Here is a 22,894-nt window from a genome sequence, read left to right as displayed (position 1 = left end):
TTGAAATAAGGTCAATGATGATAGTGTAACATGTCTGTGCACGCACATTCAATCTCGGGACCTCGGTTACAGTACCTCGGTCATGCCTCGGTGCCTCGGTGTCACTCGGTATCTTGGACTCCGCGTGTCAGTGAAGGGGAAACGCTGAAGCCCCTGCGCTGTGCGATGTCAGCGCACGCTGAAGAACCCCATGTAGCTTCGGGGCGTTAAACGTAACCCTACAGATGGCTAGTTTGCACAACGAAAAAAAAAAATAAAAAAGAAAACTCGTTACTTTGCGTGAAGCATTTCGGAAGTCCTTAAATTAATGTGTTTTTTTTCGAGCCTTAATAATGCTTTCATTTGTTCTCGTCTTGATGTTCACCTTGGTGGTGGTGGTAAAAACTTTATTTGATTTGATGCACTGGGATGGGTATATTAGGGTTTCTGGTGGCGCAAAACATTTGTTTAAGGCTATTTACAAGAGAAAGTGGGGACTGGTCGTAAGGGCCAGCCCTTTAGTCCGGGACGATTGTTGGCTTTCTAAGGTAGAGCAGCCGAGCAGGGCAGCCTCCCAGCTCCTCGGGTAGGTGAGGGGTAAGGGAGGTAAGCGGGGTTAGAAGGGCATGCCCAAACCGTGCGGTACACGTCCGAGAACGTGCACCCACAATGTGAGCACTCCCAAAGCCTCCTAGAACTTTCTAGAGAGGCTTTTGCACTCCCCGTTAAAAGCCGGATTAAAATATTGCAGCACTGCCAGGCACAGTACCGGGTTGGTATATATATATATAAGCGAAGGAGCCAGCGCTCCCCGCTTAGGGGCGAGTGGAGGTTTTCGCCACTCCCTTGCTTGCGTGATAGTCCTTATTCAAAGACCATTGGTCTTAGCAGCAGCCTGCGCTCTTTTGACCCGAGCCCTTTGAGACTCCAGTTCCGCCCAGTCGGACAGAGTCGCCTCGGCCCAGCTCCCGCCCGACAGATGTTGAGCCGGAGCACCGGTGCCTGTTCCGCACCTTGATCGATATGGCACAAACGCGCTCGGAGACGCAGGCACTTATGCAGAGATCCATCCAAAACATTGACAGAGATACAACCTCATTGGCTGATACGTACGCTTCGTGCTAAATATCTCTGTGTCCAGCAGGATCCCAGCAGGCAAGCGTACTCGTATGCAGGTTTCGAGAATGCTGGGTTGGACGATACAGGCCCTGGCTAAAGGCACAGCCCCGGGCCAGGATAAGGTGGCAGCCAATTCTAGCTAACCACTCGGACTCGGCTTATGAGCGACTTCTCGAATACGCCAATACTATCAGTACAAGGGGAACACCGCTCCCCATAGCTTAGAAGACGGCTTTAGTAACCGTTATTCCTAAGCCAGGTAAGCTACGTACACCGACAATTAACCTTCAGCCCGTCTCCCTTACTTCTTGTGTGAGGAAGCTATATAATGGAGGCTATGGGCCGCAATGGTCTGTCAGCCTACCTGGAACGAAAGCAATCTTTGAGGGTACATGCATGCTCGGATTCCGACCGTACCGGTCCGCACAAGATGTCCTCCTGCAACTTAGCAAGGAGATCCTTGATGCGATCGAGCACTCTAGCAATGAAAAGTGGTCCTTGCACTGGACCCGTGGGATAGTTTCGATTACCCTTGAGGTCATCCTAGACCACCTCTCTCAAGTGGATACAATACTTTTCACTACATATGACAATTCCTCACAGACAGACAAGCCTTCATTTGAATTCAAGACTCCGATCATGGGGGCCCCAACTCACACGCTGGGGGCTTCATAGGGACAGTCCTCTCACCCCTCATTTTCAACCTGGCCATGATAAAGCTACCTGCTCATGCAGTTGAGTGCAGTCCCAGGTATACAACACTCGTTGTATGCCGATGACATCCCAGTTAAAAAAACGAATGGGTCCAATTGGGTACTCGTCAAAGACATGAGAGCATGAGAAAGCAGGCTTCCCGGCTTCCCTGGTTCTCTCCGTGACGCAGTCCTTGCTGAAAAAGCTGAAGGGCAGCAAGGAAAACAACCGACCTCAAGATAAAAAGCAGGCAAGGCCGGAAGTTGTACCTTACGTACACCACACCTCTCATAACCTCAAGAAGGTGGCCAAAAAGTACGGCGCCGATGTGGTATTTTCAGCGGCGCAAAAACTTGCCGGAATGTGTTCACGCAATGGGAGAAAAAAAGTGCAAGAGTGCACCATCAGACACCGAATGCCACATGTTGTTCTGTGAGAGGTGAATGTTTGTCAACTACGATTAAGAGCATGGATAAGGGCAAAGGCTATATAAACGTTCTTCTTAGAATAAATCCTGTTGAAAGTGCAGCATTCGCCCTGTTCCCTTACTCGTCCGTGTTGCCATTTTGCTCTCTCATGTCTTTCACGAATACGCACTAACAAGCCCAGCTTCAAGTACTTCTCAGCCAATTGGGTATACCATTATTCCAATGGTATCAATTGGAATCAATTGATACCATTGATTCTTATTTGGAATCAATTGGAGCTACAAGCTGGAAACCAGAAAACCAATGGGAGGGGGGCCGACCTCCCAACAGGAAGCTCCAGTTGGTTACAACAGGGCGAGCAATTGGAAAATCTCAGTTAAAGTCAATGATGTCCTTCACTGAGATCTGTATATGTATTTAGCTGGCTATAAAACAGAACACTAGACTAATTAGGTTCTTGTAAAAGATATTAGCAGCTTAATCATTGTATTCATCACCTCCACCACCATTGCGGGCATTGTTAATGGTCAACCGCCACTGGCTCCAGCTGGCGGTTCTCATGAGTGGAGTATATGCGACTGCAAAAAGGTATTCTCTGGATATATATATGTTCAGAATTTATGTTAGTATAGTAAGACTATAGGCTTCAATGCATGCTTGAATTGTTCTAGCTTGATTTTCATAAAAGCATGTAATTATAATTTCAATTCCTTTGCAAAAATGTTGGCAGAAGCCTCACAGTAGTCATAGAAAAAAACCAATTCGTAATGAAATTCTATTTTTTATTTAGCCAGTTGGAACAATTCAAGTCTAACAAGTATGCCATGTGGGCCATTTGGTCTGGTTGGGTGACCAATTATTTCTAACAGGAAGCACCAGTTGGGCTCAACTGGTCGAGCCCAATGGATGGGGAAAACACAATTGGTTTTTGGCCCAATTGGTTTCAATTGGAAATTTTCAACGGGGCTGCCGCAATGGTCGAAGATTTAGTTCACTATACTTGCACTCCTCAACCCGCTCTCCTTCCTCCATAGCGTCCAAGTCAAGCACACAGCTCTGGTCATATATACCCCCTACCTGACGTCAAAACTGTGAATTGAATCACGTGACGCAACGTGATTACCACGTCACTTTCTTACTGTCTCTGCCGACATCTTGAAAGGTAAAAAATCAAGGTTAAAGGTGGACCACACATGGTCATTCGGAGGCTCACAGCAAAACGTGTCCCAGGTATAGTACAGTAGCTTTCTCTGCAAAATCTGCGTGTGCAACTGGCTGAATGGTACGTCAACCAACAGGGTAGAAACGGTACATATACATGTTCGAAACAAATCCTGAAGCAGTTTCTTAGACTTTATGGTTCGGAAATTTAAATCGATTACTGATCATAAGAAAATTTACAGAACTGCTGCGGTATATGTAGCATTTTCAAATTTCTTTTAATTTTTTTGTCAGTTGACATGCTGCCTTGTTCATTAAATTTAGCAACGAAAGGCACCTGTTTATTCAGGTTAGCAGCAAATTGATGTAACCATTGTGAGGCTATGAGGCACATATGCTCCCCATTATTTCAGTTTTCAGTCCTACACCAAGAGCTACAATGGAGGAAGGAAAGAATTTAGGAAAAGCCATTAAGTCACATTTTTCAAAGCCGGATATTAGGGCTCCCCATAGCTAGTTGGCTGTCTCAGCGTGCTTGCGCATCAGACAGTGAAGCGAACGACGTTGCTGCATTCAACATTACTACTGGCTGCACAATCAACCAAAGCCTCCCAGTAGTCCTCTCGAAAGCCCGTGACTTCCAGAACACTTTTTGGTGTGCAGATCAGATAGCGAGGGCCACTCCTGCGATTTTCTTCCTCCATGACAGCCACCCACCTCCTTCGCATATTATTTAATATCGTTGATTTGCTGGCTTTCTTTAAGTATTTGTTTACCGATACCACTCATCATGTTACAGTACCAAGTTCACTGGCTGCAAATGTTTACATTTTGTGTTGCCTACCAAATAATTTGAGTAGCCTTGCACTGTCTGGACTCCCATCAGAGTTTATCTGATCATTATGACCAGGTTAGTTACATACAGGCCCCATAAAAGTTTTGGGATGCAAAAACCACACACAAAAAAAAACCTGAACTCCCTCGCTGCCTTGAGGGATGCACCATGCTGGTTGCAAAGCAAAGTGCACAGCAAAACAAATTCATGGCTACGTACCCTGCCAAGTGAACCTTTTGTTATTTCTGGGTTCTGAAAACTTTTGTGGGCACTGAAGTAAATGCTACAGCACCTAAAACAGCAAGAACATTTAGCTACTCAAAAACTGCTTTTTTGACACAACAGACAAAAGGCTGCACAGAAGTTTTCAACAAGTCAACAAAATTCGATCTGAATCATACCTGTCTCAGTCCCACAAGACAACCTCACAGACAATGCAGTAGAAGATCACGAACTCCAAAGGACACTGCAGCCAACACGCAATCCTTTGCAAAGGCTTGACTTTATTTTTTTTCTTTCTCTTTCCATGCGAATCGATTTATGTTCTTCCAAAGAGGAGGCAGGAAGGACGAGGGTCATCAACTTGGCGAGGTGTTATGTACACAGGGCAGGGCAGAGCAGCAACACAGGACAAGGCCAGGCTATAAAAAAAGGGGTAGGGAACAAAGGAAGCAGCAACTCCTAGGACAGCTTCTTGGCTTTTTGATAGAGCGAGTCCACCACACGACCCATGCTCTGAATGGTCTCCAGCGCTGCTTCATATGTCTTGTCAACACTGGTCGTCTCGAAGATGATAAGCACACCTGTACCCTGATCCAGGATACCTGAGGGGAAAATAGGTGTTGTTGTAAATACAGAGGAAGCAGCACAAAACATTATCCAATCACAAAAAAAAAAAAAAAAATGATGTTAGAACAGCTGGTGCAATTTAGACATAAAATTGTGCACGATACGGCTTGTGCCATCAATGATCTAGGCCTTATTGAAATTTCACAGCACACAGCTACAACACACTAGCGCTGTTGCAATGTTTACACACTGATGTCTCATAAAGTGCACCTCAAGTCATCAACCCCAGTTTTCTTCATGCCAGTACTAGCACAATAAAGTGATCTTACCACTGAACTTCTTATCCAGGATCATTTGGGACAGCTTCTTCTCCACTTTTTCCTGTTGCACGAAAAAAAGACCATGGATGCGTTAAACGGTGATCAGAACTTGCAATAATAGACTTGCACACAGATTCTCTGCTGCGAGCAGCACAGGTTTCCAGTGAGCAGTGGCATCAGAGCTGGATGCACCACAGTGCCTTGACTAGGACATGAACAACAAATAAAGGCAAACATGCAATGCCATCTCGCAACTTTCAAGTGCGAATTAGTGAGTCAAGAAGGCTGCGCTATCGTTCTGGTCGGAAAGCAGCAGGCGGACGTGCCGAATGCCACTCTCGCTTCTTCAATTTTTAAAGGCGAAGAGGCTTTCCAATAAATATTGAGTTCAGAACAGAAGGCGTTGGTCGCTGCTTTAAAGGAAAAATATCAGATGAGGACGAAATACTTCAGGACAATAAGTAGGCTAATCTCACTACCAAACTGCTCCCCAAATGCAGTGTACTGCATATTCCGATCACTTTTGTTAGTTCAAACTTTGTCAGCTTTCTATGAAAATGAACAATGAACGTAGATGGAAGATCCAAGTGAATTCCGGGGCTTTTACATGTTTAATCACACAACACAGTCACGAGGTGCAGTGATACGTACACTTCCAATCATATGCTTCGAATTGTTTTCAGAGGTTCCTTTGTGGTCATGTGACTGCAATATCCCCACTGGCAATAACATTGCCAGCCATGTGAGGTCACATTTTACATGACACTGTCATGGATCCCATGGTAACTCCCATTTACAGCCCCTGCTGTAAGACCCAGCACTCAAAGCTTTTTGGACAAGTGGTGCCATCTATTGGAGAAGAGTAACTCGAGAAGCAGTTGTCTAGAGCCACCATGCTGCTGCTATTTGTCTGCTTGTACTAAGCCAAGCAAAAGGCGCATTATAGTATAACTTTGGTCAAAACAAGCAGCTTTAAAAACATCCACTCAGCTTACTGGACACACTACTGCTCCTCAATCTATTAGCAGTTGTCTCTTCCCAGCCAAATGGGCAAATAGAGCCCAACCACGTTGCCTGGGTGTTTTGCGTGACATCACCACAGGTGCCATGCCAAGTACCAGTAACAGCTGCCACGAAGCAAGCAACTCCAAGCAAAATTTGCTGAACCATGACACAGCAGTTAATGCAGAAATACTGTATTCACTCGCATAATGATCACACCCCTCAATTTTGTCGTCAAAATTCTATATTTTTATTCCCAGCGCAATGATTGCATCCCGAACTTGCCGCTGCAATTTGTTGTGTGCCAAGTCTAGCTCACGATCGTACATGCCATCAGTCAGCACCTGCTGACAGATTTGCTGACAGATGGTAGATGACCATCTTGCTCTGTCAGCCACCATTTTTGTTTTAATGTCCTGCACTGTTACAACGGCAGCCGCCTATTGGTTGACCTGGAGTCAGCCCACAGCAAATGCACTCCAACGCGTTCCCACATGCGTTCCCATGAGTCTTGATAAAAACATGCGTTCACCATTTTGCAAGACAGCAGTGTGCTTGGAGGTCGTGCGTATCGGCGCCATTTCACCCTGGGGCGGTATGAGAGTTTCACTGCGGCGTTCAAGCTCAAGGCTGTTGATTATGCGCTGGAGCATGGCAACCGTGCTGCTGGCACGCATTTTGGCGTCGACGAAATCCGAAAACGTTATTTCGGATACGTATTTCAAAATCTGAATATGTTTTCAGTGCTCAAATATTTTGTGTGGAAGATTTACCCCGCGTAACGACCGCACCCCTAAATTTGCATCATTTTTTGAAAAAAGAAAAAAGTACGATCATCCTGCGACTAACTATGGAACATCATTTTCTGCTTATTTCTGCAAAAGAAGAACAAAAAAAAAAGGCTTTCAAGCAGCAAGCCAGAGGAAGAGCACTGACCATAGGCAGCTTGATAGTGTCTGCAATGTGAGACACCTGGACCCGCGAGTAAGGCTCCACGATGCGGCACAGGTTCTGCTCCAGCATGCTGTCGTACAGGGTGTCTAGGTGTGCTTGTATTATTGGGTCGTCCACCAGCTCGTGCTCAAACTTCTTCAGCGCCTGCACAGCAGTGCATGAAAAGTAGTCAGAAGGCACAGCCCACATTCTCGCAAAAAAGAAGTCTGCACAAATCATTATCACCCGCACATTATCCCCCATTATTAACAATGCAGGTAAGGACAGAGGCCTTAGCCTTCCCCCTGACAACCCTACAGCAGCACACAACAGACTAATAGTACCCCTGTCACACTAGCAAATTTAATGTAATTCGAACCTAATGGCATTCGATGCATCGAATGTCACTTGGTCTCTTTCGGTGCTACACGGAAAAAAATAATGTTGTTCGAAAATGGTGGCATTGACGATCAGTGAAAAAAAATTAGTACAACTGAAAGACAGCAGCGCGCATAAAAGATGTTTGAAATTGTTGTGCAGTCTTTAAAAAGCGGTTGAGAACATTTGTCAAGTCAACTTTATTCCAGACATGTAAAGAAAATCACATGGCTGAGGAGGAGGGAAAAAAAGCCGCAGATGTGTGCAGTATTATAAGCTTAATATATTATTTCCGGCCATTCTGCACCCCTTTAGCCATCAAAAGCCAAGCCAAGTACAAAGAATCACAAATCCGATAAATGTAAACAAACAAAACGGCTGACATGACCTCACGTGTATCATGGAAATGACTCCAAAAAGGTGAACTGCTCAGTTACGTCTTTAAGTACTTTCGAGGTTAACGAACATGGCACGCCAACCAGCAAGAAAGACGTAACCCATAATGACCCACAGTCGCGGGAATACCCTTCTTCATGCTCGGCCGCTGCTGTTGGCTGCTGCTGAGACCGAGAGTAATAGGTATTCATGACAGCCTCCAGTGTGAACAGATTCGCACCAACATTAACTTTTTTTTTGCAGAACTAAATAAATGCACTTTCTAAGTTTGGCAGTGTGCACATTATTTTTTCACATCGCTCGTTTCTGCTGCGCATCTGGTGTCCAGAGTACGCATTCGGTTCGAGATCGAATGCGAATGAGTTCCCCTAACTCATTCGATGGCGAATGTCATTCGAACCTAATGACATTACATGTTCCCGTGTAGCAGTCGATTAATGACATTAAGTGCTAAGGTCATTCGATTAGAATGACATTAAATTTGCTAGTGTGACAGGGGTATAAGGTAGGAGATGAACTCTTCATGGCACAAATGTAGCCTCATGCTGAAATCTAATTTCATGCATGCAAAACTGTGGCAATCATTCGAAGGGCAACACAGAATCTAAACCAAGCTCTATAAACAAATAATGTCTTTGCAAATCATTGTTGCTTGTGTTAATTAAGAAAATGTAAGCAAAACTAAAACCACACCTTTTGCTCTGGAAAGCCAGAAATTCTTGGTTATTATCTCACTTCCACAAGCTCACTGTTAGTGCTAGAGGTACTAACTCTTTTTGCAGAACATGCTACACTATTTACTCGAATCTAGGCGGTACTCTTCTTTTCTTTTTTTTTTCTTTTTGTTTTCAAAATCGTTAACGAAAGTCGGGAAACGGCTTAAGATTCGAGGATGCGGTTTGCCCGCAACCGCTACACACGTAACGCCCGCTCGTGCCCAGACTTGCAGCTTGCAGGCTCCATTTTGTTTGTTCGAACGTTTTGAACAAAGGTATTGTCATTCCATGCTGGCAATCATCTTGAAATCCCAATTTATGTTATGTTTTAATCACTTTTCATATCTGCTACTCCCCGTGTGAAACCAAACCTTTTCGACCAAGCCAAAATTGCACAACTCAACGCCGGATACTACATTTTCCGAAGAGCCTTAAAGCTCTCACTTTATAATGCTATAGAGAAAGTGAGTGCAGAGATCTGGATTACTTTTCTCCACTCACAAAGTGACATATTCAGGTCAAGATGGGAGCAGGAAAGAGGTATTCTCCCATGAGAGAGAGAAAAGAAAAAGTGGTAGTTGTTCCACACACCTCCTGGAAGTCGGCAAGGGAGCGCCGGTGGCTAGCCTTGGCAACGCTCTTCATAGCCTCCACCTGGGGGCCTGCGTACCGTAGTGCCAGCTTGCCCATCACAATGGACTGCACATCCTCTGGCAGGTTCAGCATGATCTTGGACAGCAGCATGTACTTGAGTGCTATGAGGGCCTGCAGAGAAGAGAGTAAGGCACTGTCCAGCATACACGTAGGCAACGATCACAGTTCCGTCACCACTCCAGTTTAAAGGCTCCAAATCAAAATCTGGGCATTCCCAGCATCCAGCTTCTGGCGGCTACGAACAACCATGAGCCCATGAGCTGTGCAGTCATCAGACCAGAATATCCTCAAAACTGTTCTCTTTAAGCAATAACTTAGCTGCCAGTTTAGCAAGTCAACGTCCACATGATAGGTTTTTTTGACAGCATCTGAGACACCATAGGATGCTGTTCGGTTGAAACCCGTTTCAGTTTTCTGGTTTTTGATCCTTTCAAATACTTCTATTTAGTATTTTGAAAAACAGCTTTTAGTACAGAGGTGAGGGAAGTTAAGGAATGTAATGTGATTATTAGCTCAAGATGTTCGAACAACCCCTGGAGTGCCTTTCAAGGGGCCATGATATGGTACCATTGTTTATTCCAAAATAAGCGATTGAAATAGGAACTGCGATGCTCCACCTCCCAGCAGACACCACCATAATGAAATTATTCTTCTTATGAAGTCATGAACTGATGCCAGCTGCCATGTCGTCTCCGATAAGCTGCCAATGCACTGCACAGTGCTCCCACTTTGGCCATAAATGTGGCCTTGTGTACAAGCCATCACAACACGTAATAACCCCTGGGCAGACTCATGAAACGAGCTCACAGACTGTCATGCAGATAAGGTCCAGTTCTTGTTCCACATCCACCTTTGGCACGACCGTCAGAATCTACGACAGCAGCAGCACAGGTGGGGGAAGCTGCATTCTCATTTGTGGGCGTGTGGTCACTGGGTGGGGTACCAGGTAAATGGCGGTCGTCTCAGATCAATGGGGTTATAGTCATGCAGTCGTGTCTCCTGGTTTCTTATGTGCGGGCGGTCACAGATCAGTGGGGTCACAGTCATGTCATTGTCTCTTCTGGTCAGGGCTGAGGGTGGGGCAGAGGACAGTGGTGACGTGGGTAAATGTGGCAGGCTGGCACAATGCCAAGAGGTGTGAAACCACGAGCACTCCACAGAAGACTTCTGCTGACAGCAGAAGTCCGTCCAGGTACACCGAAATAGTGGATATAGCAAAGTGATTCCTGGTTCCCATGGGCTTCATTATAACCGGGCTAGACTGTCTATTTGCTAACTGAATACATCCATGCCTAGCGCTGCAAAACGAGGGCCTGCATGTTTTTCCAACACCACCTTGGTTTCATGAAGGCAATGTACCACTGCTCACAAACGCCAGAATAATACAGTTGAACCTCACTACACCGAAACTGACAGGGCACACGAAAAATTTTGCTGAAGCGAAAACAGCCCAAAAGCATAATTTATTTCCAAAGAGGTTGGTCAGCTTCTTCTGCTTCTTTTTTTTTGCGATGAGTACTGCGGCGTGACTTTCACACTCTCACACTGAGCAGCTGCATTGCGACGTCGTCATCGTGAGCACCGAAAAAATCTGCGGAGCACATCAAATGTTTCCATCACTGTTAGTGCAGATGGTGGTGCTAAATCCTCTGTGTCGCTGTCATCATCCGATGATGCGTCGCTGTGGCGAACGCTCTCAATTATGGCTTCATCACTCAGCTCTTCGTGAGCAGCTAGCACTTCACTGTCAACAGCAATGTAATCGTTGATGTTAACATTGGCCGGTACATCTCCAGAGTCTTGAAATGAAGGGCCGCCCATGCCGCATTGGCCTCTGTGAGATGCCGAAGTCCGCTGCAACATCTCCCTTTCTCCTGCCACTGGATGCCACGCTGACAATTCGTGCCTTCCCTTCAATAGAAACACTTCCTAGACAAAGCCCCCATGCTCGTGTTGATTGCAGCGCACGAGCACGAGTGAAAAAAACTAGGGCAAACGCACTGCTGCTGTTGCCAGGCTGCCCCGTTCTTTGGCGACGGACTGGTTGCGGTTTTGGCTCAGAAAAAAATGGGAGCTTGTACCCGCGCCTTGTCGCAAGGCAGCCAGCCCGATTGTCATCACCACCAAGCAATGGCAGCCTTCATATGCATTTGAATGAAAAGATCAATTGGTTCCAGCAAAAGTTTTGTGAAACAAAGCAGCATGGACCTACGGAAGTACACAGATTGGCGACGATATGCTTGTTTTATTGCAAGATAGATTTTTAAACCCAGCTTCGCATAGCAAAAATTTCGTTGAAGCGGAAACGCGCCCCCAAAATGGTTAGTTGTGATGAGAAATTTGTGCCATTACTTTTTATGGCGAGCTGATGGGGAAATGGAAATATTTCGTTGAAGCGATGTTCGTTGTAGCGGGGTTCAACTGTACTAGTCGAAGTGTGCTTATCTTGGTCTCAACCCTTCAGTTACAGTGTTTCACGGCTCATTGAGAAAGCGAATGCATACAGAGATGAGGCTGTCTCATTCGAGAAATTTCGCTGCCTCTTTCATGCTGCGGGAGCAACTCCAGTGCTGCCTTGATGCTAATTTTGAATTATAACATCGCACCAATGTTATAGCAGCCACTGTCAGTCAAGAACACAGCCCGCCACCATGCTCTTCGCAGAGCATTAATGGAAACAAGCACCAGACGTGCCGTGTAAGATGGTAGCCCAATAATTTAACTCTTAAATGATATTATTCTCAGAACACATGAATAATGTAAATATCTGATCTATACCACACACAATATGCGACAATGATTCATCCTTCTTTGATAGCGGCAAGGCGAGCTGCGCGATTAATCTCACTCCACAAGGGTCATTAAGCTTGCATGCTGTGCTGGAGGCAAGCAGAAAGAAAAAAAAAGGGAGTGTAGTGTAGCAGCCGCGCTCGCTCACTGTGGTGAACTGTAGAAGTGAAAGACGATGATGATCCTGAGGTGTGACGCTCGCTCGCAGCCCGAATGCTTGGCCTGCACCTTTGCTGAACGTTGCAAAGCGACCTAGGCTTTGCTCAGCCACAACCCCCTCTTACACTTGGTGGAGGCTGCTGTAAGTTCCCCCTCTCGTCCTCATCCTGGAGCTCCATAGCCGCACCTTACCTTTGCCACCCGTTATGCCTGAAGTCACCAGCCAGACAGCCCCCATCCCGTCGCCTACCATCATCCTCTGTTCTGGCAGGCTCCGGCAGCGAGATCCCAGTGTCTTCAGCGGTGCTGACGATCACGATGTCGACGACTGGTTGTCGCCGTACGAGCGCGTCAGCGCCTACAACAAGTGGGACGATGCCACCAAGCTCGGTAAGGTGCTTTTCTACCTCAGCGATGTTGCAAACTTGTGGTTTCGCAATCATGAGGCCGACCTGCCTACCTGGTCGTCCTTTAAGACCTGTTTCTCGGGAGGTATTCGGCCGCCCAGCTGTGCGCAAACTGCGCGCCGACAATGCCTCCGCGCTCGCTCTCAGCACGCCACCGAAACTTTCACCAGCTATATAGAAGATGTTCTAGAGCTATGCAAGCGCATCAATCCATCCATGCCGGAGGCCGATAAAATTAATAACATCCTGAAGGGCATCTCCGACGACGCGTTCCAAATGTTGCTCGCCAGGAATCCGCAAACAGTGGTCGATGTCATACAGCTTTGCCAGAGCTACGACATCCTCAGGAAGCAGAGGAATTCTACTTGCCGTTCCGGAGTCCTCGACGAATCCCTTCCTGCGCCGCCGGTCTGCAGTCTGGTCTCTGACCCGGCCTCACTGCTTCCCGAGGTCAAGGCCTTCATACGGGAAGAGGTGGCCCGCCAACTGTCCCTCCTGCCTGTCTCTGGCGACCCTGCGCCACCCCTAGATCCCACATTTCGACGCACCATTCAAGAGCAGGTCGCCGACGCTTTGCCCTCTAGCCCTCGGCCTCCACCTGTGACGGCCCCTGTCACATATGCTGAGGTTGCCGCCAGACCCCGATGCCCCGACGCCTACGTTAACCACCCATCTGTCGCGCTGCTACCTCCTCCAACGACACCTATCCGTAGTCTGCTGCCTCGCCGCGCCGTCATGAACCCATGGCGCACCTACGACAACCGCCCCATATGTTACGCCTGTGGCTTCCCGGGCCACGTCGCTCGGCTTTGTCGCCAACACCTGCCGAGTTTCCGGGACGGAGCAGGCTCCTTCCACTACGACCCTGCGCCTCCCTCGCAACCAGTTTCCTCCGGCACCCCTGCGAACTCCTTCCACCTTGATCGCTCTTCATATTCTTCACGCCGGTCGCCTTCTCCCCGTCGCCGATCTATCTCTCCCATGCGCCGGCGCTCACCTTCCCGTCCGGAGGAAAACTAACGGCAGCAGTTCCGGCCGCAGTTCCGGAAGCAAGAACTACGATTCTATCGAACTGTCAAAGTCCTCCGTCTTCACCCGCAAATGTCGTCGAAGTGTTTGTTGATGGCGTCGACGTTTTAGCCCTTGTAGACACAGGCGCTGCTGTATCCGTTATTAGCGCAGCCCTTTGCCGTAGACTCCGTAAAGTGACGACGCCTGTTTCGAACTTTTGCCTCCGCACTGCAAGCTCGCACCGCATTCAACCTGTAGCGTCCTGCACAGCTCGCCTTGTTATCCGGGATGCTGTATATGTCACCGAGTTTTTCGTGCTGTCCCGCTGTTCTCACGATGTCATTCTGGGCTGCGACTTTCTCACCCTTCACCATGCGATCATCGACTGTGCCCGTGCCAGCATTGAACTGTCTCCGCTCTGTGCCACCCAGCCGTGCGACGCCTCTCCCCGACGCGGTAAAATGCTGGTCGCTGAGGATACTGACATCCCTGCCTTCTCTGCAGCCCTGGTTCCCCTCTCTTGCGCCTGCGATCCTGATTCGACTGTTCTCTTTACTCCGACTGATGCTGCTGTGCGTCGCCACTGTTTCCTCCTTCCGTTCGCTCTTCTTACTATATGCGATGGCCACAGTGCAATCTACGTAACAAACCCTTTTTCGTGTCCATCAACGCTTCTCCGCGGCGAGTGCTTGGGACATGTCGAATCAGTTGATCACGCTCTTCCATACTCCGTCTCTGAAGAACTTGCCCCTCTCCAGATAGATGCCATTGGTTCCCCTCCTGCTGCGCCAAACCAAGGCACAGTTTCTGTTTTTTCCCGATCTATCGATGCCTGCCTTTCGCCCCACCAACGTGCTCAGCTCGTCGCATTACTTCGTTTCCGTCCATCCTCCGACTTCCCGCACAGCTCTCTTGGCCGCACATCCGTCGTCACACACAGCATTGACACCGGAACGCATGCCCCTTTGCGCCAGCGTCCTTATCGCGTGTCGGCCGCTGAACGCACCGTCATTACCAAAGAAGTGGACGACATGCTTCAGCGCGGCGTCATCCAGCCTTCTCAAAGCCCCTGGGCCTCTCCCGTTGTTCTCGTGCAGAAGGACGGATCCATCCGCTTTTGCGTCGATTACCGTCGCCTCAACAAGATTACGCGAAAGGATGTGTATCCACTTCCACGTATTGACGATGCCCTCGACTGCCTGCAAGGCGCAGAATTCTTTTCCTCATTGGACCTCCGCTCCGGTTACTGGCAGGTGCCCATGGCTGCTGCTGATCGGCCAAAGACTGCCTTTGTTACGCCCGATGGCCTCTACGAATTTAACGTCATGCCGTTCGGCTTGTGCAATGCGCCGGCCACTACAGGAGGAATGACTTGCTTCACGGAACAAAGAAACTGTGAAGTGCCAATCATCTACAACGTGCCAGTCCCAAAGACAGCACAACACGTACAGCAGAAGACGTGGCGTGTTTATGCTGTCACCGACTGTGACAGCTGCCGGACTAGCTAGCTGTTCACGAAGAAGCTAAAAAATGAATTTCTGCTGCACTGATGGAGCCAAAATTTTTGTAGCTGGGCACAGATTTTCCCAACCACAGTCCAGCCAAGTAAGAATGATAGGAAGTATAAGCACCATGAATGACATGGCTCAGGTCTCGTCTGCAACTTTCTAAATGCTGTTCCTTGTTGCAGAAGTGCGACAAAGTGACCTGTATGCACACCATGCTAAATTTGTTCTCAGAAAATGTTGACAGACAGTTCCCACCACCAATGACAGGCTTCCCTTCACATTCTGACCACATTAAGTACTTTTTAACACTGCTACTACAGGAAATGTGTGGGGTCACGGTCACAATGGGTAGTGGTAAGGGAAACAGCCACTAGCATGTCAACACTGGCACACCTTTACTGGCGCACCTTTATCACACATCGAGGAAATTAAAACAACAACAGATAACGAGACCACAGTTAAAGCCAGCATAACGAAGGAGCAACAAGAAGGTAACTGTTTTGAAGAAAATGACTACAGTTCGGGGATTTAAAGGACAGCCACTGAATCATCGATCTCAGGCCAGTCATTCCTTTTGTGGATGAGTGATCGCAGTACTATATCTCCTTCCAGTAGTACTTGTACGAATCCCCATGCTTATAAAACAGGGCCCGCAAACTGACCTTGGGAGAGTCGACCGAGTCGTAACACTCGAAAGCTTCGTAAAAGTAGGAAAAGGCTGTCTTGAAGTCCCGCTCGTCAGCGGCATGCAGCACACCACTCTGCAGGTCGAGGGCTGCCTGCATTCGGGGCGGGCAGTAGATGGCGTTGGCTGTTGTTCGGGCACTGGTAAGGGCAGCCCGGGCTTTGGGCAGGTTGCTCAGTGCGTGGTACACTTTGCTCTCTAGCAGCTGTACTTCCACCAGTAGGTTCTTGTCGTCGAGCTTCTTCAGCTCCTTCAGAAGACTGCTCCCTGCAACAAAAAATACAGGTTGTTTGCAGCAACTGCCTGGGGACAGTGATGCCAGGCATGCATGCAGCCCCATAATACGCATATGAATACATATGCATATTGAAACCATATGATTTCCTATTCATATTACATGCATAGTCCATGCCCATTTCTTCTTGATTTCAGCTAAAATATCATTAACATGCTTCTGTTCCCTAACCCATTCAGTGGAACCCCAAGAAAGTGCAAACACTAAAAGCGAAGTAAATGTCTATTTACCTAGTTGAAGAGCTTCAGTGTAACGTCCAGTGTCGTAGTACAGTGCAATAAGCCGTGCCTGCAAGAAGACACCAGCTGGTCAGTTCAAAAGGTTTTCTAGCTGAAACTTACTATAAGATCACACTCTATGCTTTCCAGACTCCATTACAAGTGAAATTCTAAAACTCTGTTGTATCTTGCAGGTGAAGATTAAGCACAGCAAAAGAAAATAAAAATGAAAGGCATTTCCATGTCTCTGCCTGGATGTCTGGCCACCAGTTAGTGCACCCAGGTGTGACTCGAGAAACTTTTACTCTATGCTAACCCACATACTACATGTATGTTTCATTCATGTAGATCCACGAAGAAAGACTCAAGAAACGTACCTCTAGTGACTGCCGCAGGAAAGTCCTCTTCTCACGCTGAGCCCAGTCGATACACTCCTTGCACAGTTCCACCTAGGCATGAGGCAATGAGGGGTAAAATCAGAGACTACCACAGTACTTTCAGTACATGTTAAGAAAGTCAGGAGAAAGGAGCAATTCCTTCAGCTGAGAAGCTATGTATAAATGGTGTTTCACTGAGCAGGAGTGACAGAAACGTGAAGAAAGCCCACCATAACTTTAAAACTATCACACAACTCATCAATCAATAAAAAATGTACAGCAGATGATCAGCGACACTAGTCCTGCGCTCTGCATAACTGAGGGCCTCTGTGCATCGGGTGGTCAAAGTGCTGAGGAGCTTACCTCAAGACCTGTGCCAGCCTCCATGTCGAGAAACAAGTCAACGAGGGCCCGAACCAACTTGGCCGCTTTAGCTTTACTGATCATGTTGAGGAATGGGCGCGTTGACTTGATCAGGTTTCCAAGCTCTAAGATGAGAACAGCAGAGAGATATTTTGGTTAAAGCAATTTATTCCAAATCACGATGCAACAGTGTAACCACAAATTTGACAGCTGTGGTACTTATGACCAAATCAATACAAACACTTAAAGACAACGAAGATGAAAGCAGCTCTAAGCAAAGCAAGAAAACCTAACACACACACACACACACACTTATTGCTGCTCATCACCTTTCGCCTTGCCCTCTTTCTTGAGCTTCTGGGCATGATCCAGGATGCTCTGTACTCTGTCCTGCACATCCTCTTCCTCCTCAGCCGACTCGTCAGGTGCTGCTTCAAATCAACAAAAGGTGCTGCATCAGGCACAGGCTGCACTATTCGGACACTGTGGGCAGAGACAGAGATACCTAACGCAGTCCAAAAGAAAGGGCAAAATAATTTGTGCAGCAGATCAGGAAAAAAAAAGCAAGCAACCATACCACTTTAAGATTATGCAGCTGAACTGCGCAACAAAAAATTCCAAGCGAATGGCAATTTTTTTTGTTCACAAGAACTCCACTTAAAGTGAGATGGTACGCAGTATTAATAATATATGGACTCAGCCTTGCAGAACCGAAACCGTAATGCAGAAAATCTACATTTGTCCAGCTTGTCTCATCTAGTAGCAAACCAAAGCTCTGCTCTTATGAGTATGAGCTTCCCGCAGCCATTTCATCATCCAAAAATAATGTCGTGAGAGAGACAAGGCATCGCAATACCCACGACACTGGCTCTGCAGCAGTGGAGTCTGGTTACTTCACACGAGTTCACACCGTTGACCCCCAACTGCAGAAGCCATATTTTGATGAAGGCAAAAAAAAATTAGCCATGGTTTAACTCTTATGCTTAGTGAGACGAGTGGAAGCTCTGGTTAAGCATGGTCATACACTGCTTGGTTTGATTAAACTTTCTGTACTGAACCGTTCTCTTACTAGGCCCGGCATGTATAGCTCGCAGAGCACGTCACGTGGTATGATGTCATGCTACACCCCCGGCTTAGAGGTCATAGCGCGATGCCAGTGACCTTCAAAGTTTTGGCTCAAAGAGTAAGAGCTTCCACTCTTAAAACTTGAGGGGACACTTGAGCTCTGCCTTAAGGGCATGACGTGATAGCGTTGATGGGTCAATGCCCATATATGCCGAACTGGTCATTTTTTACTTCACGTAGATACCTGGGAGTACACATACCAGTCCTGGCGTAGTGGTGCAGCAGCTGCCCTGCGATGGCAGGTGTTAAACCAGTTCACCACATTAATAATTACTACATGACTAATTACTGTGGGATTCGGCTGCACGTTTCTGCTTCTGGTTTGCATTTCTTGGCACTCAATCACTCCTTCATTGAGATCTCATCTTTGCCTTGCTCCACATTTTGGACTGCCATCTGCACATTCAAAGTTGTATGACACTGCGACACTTCACCCAGGCCCCCATTACAGTAATCAGCTGTTGGCAACTGAAATACCTTGTTCAGAAAGATCCATGCAGGCTACATACAATGTTACTACTGTACCGAGGTCAATCAATCACGGCATACCAAATCTTATGCCAGAAAGAAAAGACAAACACGGCAGCAATGAAAACGGAGCCCTAGGACATCTGAATTGCATCAAAGCCACTGATGTACAACACTAACTAAACCTAGAATATTCAAGAAATAGCCTACTGGTGAAACTGTGGACGCAATACCTCAAACTGCAGTCCCCACATAAATCACAGTGCACAAGAATTTGGTGAACTGCAGCTTTGGTGAACAAGCTGCAGAGGTAAATTATCACAGGATGAAATCTGATAAATGCCACTTCAGCATCTGGAGCCTTCAGGTTACTTAGATCAATGCCGTGATGTAATCTCGAAAATACTTCAGTGTACAGTACGTGCACCACGTAACCAAAGCTCGCGACCTCAACATAAGTGCCGTCATCCGGCACAAAAAAAATCAGCTAGCACCGCGAGAAAATTACCGTTCTCCATGGTCTGATAGGCGCCAACCATGGCAGCGAAAAGCCCGCGTCAAAAAACGCTCGCACGTCTGATCTCGCGTAATCCACACGCAACAATGCCGACCGTGAAGTGCACAGCAGAAGCGCGCGGTTCGGGTGGATGGTTGCGAAACCACTCCGCCTAAGAATAAACATTTGCGCCATTGGTGCAGCCAGCGGCGCAGATGACGTCACAGTGACAGGCACATTCGCACTTTTCCACTGAAATGCGGACGTCAACGACCACCACAGCTCCGAAGTTTCGAGTATGACGAGCGCTCCCTACGCATAACTCAATCGTTGGCATCACCTGGCATTGCGCTCTCGACATCATCGCGCGCAACCACTGCTACAATTTCATTGGTCCACAGTAGCGGCCTGAACTAATGTATGAAGACTTGGATGCAGGACGTTAGCCTGCAAGGAACGTAACGTTAAGATTTTTCGTTTCGGGAGCCCGGAGAACTTCAACAGGACCCTACGGGCTTCTTCGTGACACGTGCATTCACGCATCCTTTGCGAGCGCTACGACGGCTACGCGATCAAATAAAAAAACAGACATAACTAACGCGCAGCTCTCGCCTTTGGCAATGAGCTAGTGCCTTCCGAGGAGCGTCAGTGAGAAACCGACACGCTGCGCAAATAACCGGTGAGCAATGAGCCTAGCTTGTTCTCTCACCGCACCGACCGCCCAATTCTCGCGGTAACATAGAGAGCAGGATGCATTACAGGAAATCTTACAGGCTGCGCGCTACTCACTAGTAAGGTTCGCCGGCGGTGCGCTCCAACACCACTGAAAACAGCAACTCATGCTCCCCACGGGGTACAAATATCACGTACGATGAGCGTTGTCAAACTTCACTTAGCACAAGCTTCGATAAACGGCATCCTCAATCGTCTTCTTAGCCGACCAGAGCAGCAGTAGAGAACGTAAAAATCCCATAAACGGCGATCGGCGATGGGAACCAAGAGGTAGGGCGCCGCACACGAACAGAGGGGTTAGGCCTACAACCACGGCGATTGACCTCGGTTGAATTGTTTACAGCTGCCTCTAATCACGCAAGTACAGAAAAAATGTAGTTGAATTAAAATAAAAATAATCTTCCACTCACCTGACGACTTGAACGGCGAGCGGTCACTTTGTTTGTCTAAATTTATCGTCACTCGAGATCGCTCTACAACTGCTGCCGCGGCCATGTTGGATATAAACTCTCGCAAAAGTTCGCCTCATCCGTTAAAACTCGTGACATGCTCGTGGGACGCGCGATTGCAGCGATTACAGCGGTATCCACCCTAACAACGGTGGACAAGGAAGCGCGTTTTAAACAAACCACTTCAGTCAAACAACTTGCGAAACTTTTCTTTTAATTATAACCACACAGTGAGCATCAAGTGAGGCAACTGAGATCTCCACTCATTTACCGGTTTATTTTTTGGCTGAGAAGTGACACGATCACTGATCTCCACTAGAGGGCTGGATTATGGCGCACTGAACGTCACCGGAAGTAAGTGGCCTCGTCCCAGACTTCAGTTTCAGTTTTTGTTTTCCACTTAGCATTTCTTCTTTTCGCCGTTCTCGTCTCTTTCCACGACAATGCCTACCTGTTGTGCCGTCAACTGCCCGAGGAGACCAGCAAAGTCTTCAGGAAAGACGTTTCAAAAATAAGGGTTCAGTTTCCATTGATGGCCGCCATTGGAAACTGAACCTCCAGGTATAGTGCCTAGGCACTATACTCCAGGGAAATAACTAGAACAATAAGAATGGGATGGAGCGCATATGGCAGGCTCTCTCAGGTCGTGAATGGCAGTTTACCAATATCCCTCAACAGAAAAGTATACAACAGCTATATCTTACCGGTACTCACCTATGGGGCAGAAACGCAGCGAGCTATGGAAAGAAAAATGATAGGTGCAACGTTAAGAGGTCGTAAGTGGGCGGAGTGGGTGAGGGAAGAAACGCAGGTTAATGACATCCTAGTCGAAATCAAGAGGAAGAAATGGGTTTGGGCAGGGCATGTAATGCGAAGACAAGATAATTGATTCCAAAAGAAGGCAAGTGTAGCATGGGATGGTAGAAAGTTAGGTGGGCGGATGCGATTAAGAAGTCTGCGGGGATACGGTGGCCGCAACTGACAAAGGACAGGGTTAATTGGAGAGGCATTGCAGAGCATGGCCATGCAGAGGCATTTGCCCACTTTGCCCAGCAGTGGTCGTAGTCAGGCTGCTGCTGCTGATGATGATAATGATGATGATGATGCATCTCACTGGGACGACACTAGCAGACGACAGGACGTAGCAACACACAGCAAGTACGGAGCCGCGCAGCTCTGTGTCGTCCCGTTGTGCTAGCGTCCTAGCATCGCCTACTCTGCTCTTTACTGTGATGCACGTTCCCGTGCATCACGTTGCAATGACCATTTTACCGAATTATGTTTACACTGAACCGGAGCGAGGGCGAGGCTACTACATGATGAGGTGTCGATCGACGGTGTTCCGTTAATTGGTTCCCATTAGCACCTCCAAAAGGTATGGTACTGCTCTTTCGACGGAGTGTATCATGTACTGTTTCGTACTGTAGCAAATTATGCCTGAATGGGCTTTTATTCGTGATGCTTGGTGCAGTTGACTTCTAACAGCGCTTGCCCCGCGCTTTGCAGCATTCGTCTTTCTCGCCAGTCGTTTTTCTCGCGCTGTGCATCTGACACGGGGCTGTGCTTTGGAGTTAGGTTAAAAGCATGTATCGAAGGTAAATGACACCCTAAAGCGATAAATATCACCAGCCATCGATGAGGAGAGTCATATCGTCCGGCACCAACTAGAAATTGAAACTCTTCGAGTGTCAGGATTTCCGCGCCATCATTCGCCTTTCCTCTGCTACATGAAAGCCTCATCGACATTCCACTACTTCTCCTTTACGCTCGGAAGACAATAACCAGATAAGAACATAGTGTTTAATGCACGTACCCCTTTGCCGCTGGAGGGTGAGACCTGCATGCCTGTTATCTTCGGTTTCTCTGGAGTTACAGGGTTCCTCAAACAACACATTTGTCGCGTTGAGCTTGCTTATTCCTTTTATGTTACAGTAGACTTTACACGAGAACAACGCGAAAAGCTGAGGACGGAGGGGGCGAAAGTCGCGACTCTTTGCATTGAAATAAATAATAATAATAATAATAATAATAATAATAATAATAATAATAATAATAATAATAATAATAATAGTAATAATAATAATAATAATAATAATATCTTTTATTGCACATAGTAAATACAGAATAAAGAAACGGGCCTGTCAAAGCCTCTAGTGGCTTGAGGGACTAGGCCCGGCAAAGTCGGCAGGCGGACGTGCAATACAAACATGAAATATGAGCATAATATTAGCACAACATATCAAAACAATAACACGAAATGAGTAGTGATAAAGGTGTAACAGTTCAGGTAAGTGACATCAACAAGAGATAAAAATAAACTGCAAGAGCCAACGTTAACACAATAGTAATTTAACACTTCGTGCCTGATCATGAAAATTTAGACAAATAAGAACCGTGTTACAATGACT

At 47.2% G+C, this 22,894-nt stretch overlaps 1 protein-coding gene across 5 annotated transcripts; it reads right to left on the bottom strand.

The window, feature by feature from the left end:
- Nucleotides 1-4,698: 4,698 nt before the first annotated feature.
- On the bottom strand, nt 4,699-20,594 carry Rpn6 (regulatory particle non-ATPase 6). Of its 5 annotated transcripts, none has more exons than XM_089544036.1 (10): nt 20,448-20,594; nt 17,546-17,644; nt 17,217-17,341; nt 16,854-16,925; nt 16,489-16,546; nt 15,941-16,230; nt 9,341-9,514; nt 7,263-7,424; nt 5,334-5,385; nt 4,699-5,039 (listed from the first exon to the last, which is right to left on the bottom strand). In XM_089544036.1, exons 1-10 carry the CDS (start codon nt 20,530-20,532, stop codon nt 4,897-4,899), a joined length of 1,260 nt encoding a protein of 419 aa, XP_089400162.1. In that variant the 5' UTR covers nt 20,533-20,594; the 3' UTR covers nt 4,699-4,896. The 5 variants fall into 5 exon arrangements, with proteins under 5 accessions (XP_089400162.1, XP_089400161.1, XP_089400164.1 ...); XM_089544035.1 differs by having other exon boundaries at nt 17,546-17,647; nt 20,448-20,582; XM_089544038.1 differs by lacking the exon at nt 20,448-20,594 and adding an exon at nt 19,318-19,895.
- Nucleotides 20,595-22,894: the final 2,300 nt, after the last annotated feature.

Source organism: Amblyomma mixtum, chromosome 5 (assembly GCF_055824585.1).
Source record: "Amblyomma mixtum isolate Tamu chromosome 5, ASM5582458v1, whole genome shotgun sequence".
In the NCBI taxonomy this organism is placed as follows: domain Eukaryota; kingdom Metazoa; phylum Arthropoda; class Arachnida; order Ixodida; family Ixodidae; genus Amblyomma; species Amblyomma mixtum.
The sequence above is the reverse complement of the archived record's forward strand: the minus strand, read 5'-3'. Positions and strand labels throughout refer to the sequence as shown.

Excerpts from the sequence above, each read along its gene's own strand:
- Rpn6 (XM_089544035.1), bottom strand. The coding sequence starts at position 20,532 with ATGGCCGCGGCAGCAGTTGTAGAGCGATCTCGAGTGACGATAAATTTA. Across the intron at positions 16,547-16,853 it reads TCCTGCGGCAGTCACTAGAG|GCACGGCTTATTGCACTGTA; the intron begins GTACGTTTCTTG and ends GTCTTCTTGCAG. Across the intron at positions 16,231-16,488 it reads CACTGAAGCTCTTCAACTAG|GGAGCAGTCTTCTGAAGGAG; the intron begins GTAAATAGACAT and ends TTTTTGTTGCAG.